Below are 4,974 nucleotides of genomic sequence, written 5' to 3'. Positions count from 1 at the left end.
ATCGGAAATTATATCAGAGCGTCTGTCATATGAACACGGGGAAGTGAGAGGATTTTCTGCGAGAAATGTTAGAAAGTTTTGTGCTGAGCAAATCACTAGCTGTCGACTCTCGGACACACGGTTGGAGCTTGAGGTGACACAAGCTATAAATGAGGTAAGGTACTTTCTTCCTTCACCTTATGACTGTGTATGGTTGTCTTAACTGGGTTGTAAGGGGGTTAGTCTAGACTGTGTGCGCGCGCCCGCGCGTTTTAGCGTCTTGCGGGTGGTGGGTAACGTTAGTTATTTTAAAGATGTCTCTCACTGGTATTTGTACAGTTAATTAGCACAATACTTTAGCTTTACACATTTGCTTTCAGAATAAGCTACTTTACATTTGTTGTTCTAGTAGTAGCATGATCTTTTATTTTAAACAGGTGGGCCCAACATATGGCCGCAAAATGATGAAGGGCTATCTGTCCACAAAAGGGGTACATGCTGCAGAGGGACGAATTGGGTCAATTTTAAGAGAGGTGCATCAACCTTATCATGAAGCAAGACGCCAGGTAGCCTATGTTATTTAATCTTCCACTAGAACTGTATTCCAATGTTCTTTGTCATATTTGTGATATACATCATGTAATGGTAGGGCCTAATTCTGTTTAACAGATGTACGCCCTGCTTTAACAGTTACTTGACTCTTCCTCAAACGTATGATCAAATCTGCCTTTATCCAGTCAGCTGTCATTTATTTTTGTGATTTTTTTGTAAGGGAGCTCGGAATCTTAATCCCACACCGTACCATGCTGAATGCATGGGGCACAAGGTTCACCTGGACCAAAACGAGAAACTTGTAATGTTTGGAGTCACCCATGTTTTAGCTGTAGATGGATTCAGTAAAAAGATTGTGAGTCATTCCACAATGCCAATCAAAAACAACTTGAGCATCTATGAATATGTTTTCAGGTAATACAACCTCTCAAACCATTTATTTCATCTTAAGTGTTTTGATGGACATGTTAGTCATATTGGACATGAGCTGCACCCAAATTTACAATATTTGAATTTAAATTAGACATGCAACAGATGGGTCTGGTTATGTTCCTGAATATAATATATTAAGAACTTACCAAACATTTTGATCAACATTTTCTATTAATGTAAAAATAAATAAAATGGAATTGCACATGAATCATTTAACTACTTAATTGCAATTAATCAGTGTTCATTTATGAATGGAACAAGGTTCTTGGATTTCCACATATCTTTCAATTGTTCTGACATACATCTAAAGTCTGAGCATGACAGTGACATTGCAAAGAAACTTAAGAAATATATGTTGTCCTACTACAACTAAAATATTACCCAAAAAAAACATGAATGAATACATTCAAAATAATAACACCTTTGCTGGTCTTAAAGCAAAATAGTTAATAAATATTCTTTATTTTTCCTGTACCAGACCTGCAGTGATCACCTATGGTATGTGGGACCAGGTGCGAGTAGACCATGGAAAGGAATTTTATTTAACACTGTTCATGCAAGAGATGCTGTCACATAATCGCTTCAATCAGGAGAGACTGCCTTATTTACAGACCTCATCCACAAGAGTAAGATTTAAGTACCATTAACATCAGCTGAAATTCTTATACTATTACGTGTACTACTACGTACATTTAAGACATGTTTCTTTTAACTCTTTTAGAACCACACAGTTGAAAGGATTTGGCCTGAAATCAACAACCGTGTCAACTACCCACTAAAAACTGCCCTACTCCAGCTGATGGACCAGGAGGAGATAGATATGGAGGATAACCTTGTGCGATACTGTGTGTCCAATCTAACCTGTCAGCTGTGTAACATTGGTCTTGCAAGTGTGGTAGAATCATGGAATGCTCATAGAATCCCAGGTAAAAAAAAAAAAAAAAAAAAGTCAGATTGCTTACAACCCTGATAATGAACATTTAAACACCTCCTCTATTTTTTACAGGAAAAGGCATACCAAATCACTTTGCAGAACATGGGTGTAAAAGAAGAATTTCTCCAGAGCTCTTGCCAAATGCACTTGAAGCAGCAGACCTGTACAGGCAGCACTTGGGATCTGCACTCAAAGAACATTCGACTTTTGGAGTTGATCCCTTCACAACCGAACAGGACAAACTTAGAACAGAGAGTCATTTTGCAGAAAAATATCCTGATATTTCACATTTGTTTTTTAGAGCCGTAAATGGTGACTTTATGCCATACAAAGAAGCTCTGCTCTCTCTCATAAACATAACTCAGAGAAATGTATGAACCACTGCATCTGTAAACTGTACAGAACAGACAAAAAAAAAATCAACTGACTGTAAACATTTGTGTGTACACACTACATTACTCCTCTGCAAAAAAAGATTTCAATACAGAAAATGCAGCTGTTAGACCAGTAATTTGTAGAACTCCGTTGTTACTCTCCCTGCATTTTGCACAGTGCTGTGATGTCTCTTGCCACTGTTCCACACATGTCTTGCAGCCAATAATGCTTCTGCAGCACAGTGAGAACACTGGATCCTCAATGATGTCTGCAAAAGTAAATCAGATAAGTGAGACTGTTATCCATTTATGTTGAATTTAGTTCAAACTATAGGTTCAAAGTCAGTCTTGACATAAATTTACAGACAGCATGCAGAATATTTTTGGTTATTCTGTAATTCCTCTTGTTCACGCTGTTCTGAGAAAGTCCCTGTCTATATTTTTGTCTATAATTGATGAGGGGCAAAATCAGTACATTTTCTCAATTAGCAAGCAAGAAAAATGAAAAAGTTACAGGTACTTGATTCAATATATGCAACTACAGTCCCATTTTAAATGTGAACTTTTTAGTTTTACATTACTGTGAACAGTGTACCGTCACCCATACTGACATTGTAATCAATTTGAAAAGCTATACTTTCATAGTCAATATTGCAAGGAGAACCCAAATTAAATGTGCATGTAAACTTTTGAATGTTATGTTACAGTAGACCTGCATCTTGATTGTCTGTGCCTAAGTATTTAAATGGACACTGCTGAATAAAGAGCCTATGTTTGGTAAAAAAATGTTTGTCCAAAGTAATGATTGAATGTGGTTTGACATTGTTTTAATTGTAATTAAAATGTTAGTGTAGATGTAATGTATTTACTAAGCAACATTTGAACATACTCATACAAACCACGCAGCTAAATCCCTCCTTGAGCGTCTGCAGCTTGGGGGTTGTGACTTTCTGGGCAACTGCAAGATCAGTGAGCTCTTTGATTGCTGCTGTGACAGCTGGCAGACTTTGAGATGCCAACACCAACTCTTCTATTTTGTCACTCACTTCTCCCAAACTGGCACTATCATCATCTTTACGGCTGCTACAAATAAAAATGGATAATCAGATGTCAAAGCTACTTACTGGCTTAAAGAAACATCACATCACTTACTGATAGATGATGATTTATGTAGTGATGTCTTACTGCTATTATAGGATTTAAATCAAATTAATTCTTCTATATTGATGTTCATCCTATAGTATATACATTTTTATTCACATACCTCAGTTTCTTCCTCTTTGTTCCCTGGAGGCAATTAAAGTCTTGTTCAGGCACAGCAAGAATTTTTCGTGCATTTTGTCTCCAGTACTGTGACCCTACAGATGAAAAACAAAACCAAAGAAACCTGTTTAGAAGCCAATACCATATTACCCAATAAATATTACAAAGAGTCTGGTAAGACATGTCTCTCCATAAGATATGGGCTTTAGCTGTAATATTATGGCTCACCTGTTGTGCCCTCCGACTCCAGAATTGCATTGCCCTGTGCATCTGTCAAAATTATTGGGTTGTAATTACCAATGGCATCTTGCACTTTTCCTACTATCCCTTGAAGCGTAGCCTCAGACTCCAGGAATCGTACAACCACCATTCTATTGGGAATCAACTTCCCACCAACTACATCTGCAAAGTACACTGATCTGTAAAACAAAACATAATAATTTTACATATCTTGTAAAAGACAGCAGGCCACAAATCCATTCAGTGATTGCTATAGGCAAATTGTACTAAAACAGCTTTGCTATTCTTAACAATTCAACTATCCATGCACCTTATGTTTCTTTTTATTTTGCCTGTTCTGTAATTTAATATTCAAGAACACAGACTCATCCTACCTCTGAAATGTTTTGGAGGACATAGGGGAACTTGAAGTAGCCTGCTGTGAACATGAAGGTGCAGACGCTGCCACAGCTGGTGCTCGCATAAATGCAAAACGCTGCCCGCTGGAACCTGCTGTTGGAATTGACTCCATATCTTCTCCGTGGACTTCATAGTGACCTCTGGGTGTAAGGTCTAATGCGCTGAAAACACCAGAGACCGCACCGGGGAACATAGCCACGTTTGAATCATCCGTGATGTACAGAGTATGCGCGGATACCTGTTTAAGAAAAGTTTCCGTAAATCACGTTGCTCTGCTAACGTGTTACTCCTGTGCACACGGTTAATAGGCTCTAAACGCTTACTTATTAGCTAGTAGCCGGTAAAAGTCAATGAATAACTATTTACACATTAGCACATGTGCACAATTCACATATTAGCACAATGAAGACGGCTAGACATAGTATTAGTAAAAGTAGGCCTACATGAAATCACCAAATGTTAACGTTAGCCGTTCCGCAGTAAGGAAGAACAATAACGTTCATAAAAAAACTGCTGAAAGCAAAGTTTGCGAAGTTTACATATCTACCTGAAAGATGCGACCCAGTTTTTCTGCAGTCATGTCTTCGTCCCGGAGTGTCACTCTCTTAGTTTTCCTAAAAACAACGTAATGGTCCATCCTCTGTTTATTCCAGTGTAACTTTAAGGCCGTCGATCTCTTGTGTGGGGGACGGTGTGCACGCGCCATAAAAAAACGCGCAGAAGAAGTACTTCCCGTTTCAGACATTGAAAATGCGTCTATTTTTTTGTTTTTGCGCTAGTATACTTTCATTATTTGAATCA

The 4,974-nt window shown here is 38.0% G+C and overlaps 2 protein-coding genes across 3 annotated transcripts; one reads left to right on the top strand and one right to left on the bottom strand.

The window, feature by feature from the left end:
* Positions 1-395: 395 nt before the first annotated feature.
* On the top strand, positions 396-2,274 carry LOC106632981. Its single transcript, XM_042217948.1, has 5 exons — positions 396-545; positions 752-945; positions 1,442-1,589; positions 1,685-1,889; positions 1,970-2,274. The coding sequence occupies exons 1-5, from the start codon at positions 396-398 to the stop codon at positions 2,272-2,274; spliced, it is 1,002 nt and encodes a 333-aa protein (XP_042073882.1).
* A 78-nt stretch (positions 2,275-2,352) lies between these two features.
* LOC106632963 lies at positions 2,353-4,253 on the bottom strand. 2 transcript variants are annotated; one of them, XM_014331723.2, is made up of 5 exons: positions 4,149-4,253; positions 3,763-3,953; positions 3,536-3,629; positions 3,161-3,354; positions 2,353-2,540 (listed from the first exon to the last, which is right to left on the bottom strand). In XM_014331723.2, the coding sequence occupies exons 1-5, from the start codon at positions 4,235-4,237 to the stop codon at positions 2,353-2,355; spliced, it is 756 nt and encodes a 251-aa protein (XP_014187209.2). In that variant the 5' UTR covers positions 4,238-4,253. The 2 variants fall into 2 exon arrangements, with proteins under 2 accessions (XP_014187209.2, XP_042073883.1); XM_042217949.1 differs by having other exon boundaries at positions 2,397-2,540; positions 3,171-3,354.
* Between the last annotated feature and the right edge of the window lie 721 nt (positions 4,254-4,974).

Source organism: Haplochromis burtoni, unplaced genomic scaffold (assembly GCF_018398535.1).
Source record: "Haplochromis burtoni strain Fernald_Lab_line unplaced genomic scaffold, NCSU_Asbu1 Contig_3996, whole genome shotgun sequence".
Taxonomy (NCBI): domain Eukaryota; kingdom Metazoa; phylum Chordata; class Actinopteri; order Cichliformes; family Cichlidae; genus Haplochromis; species Haplochromis burtoni.
The sequence above is the reverse complement of the archived record's forward strand: the minus strand, read 5'-3'. Positions and strand labels throughout refer to the sequence as shown.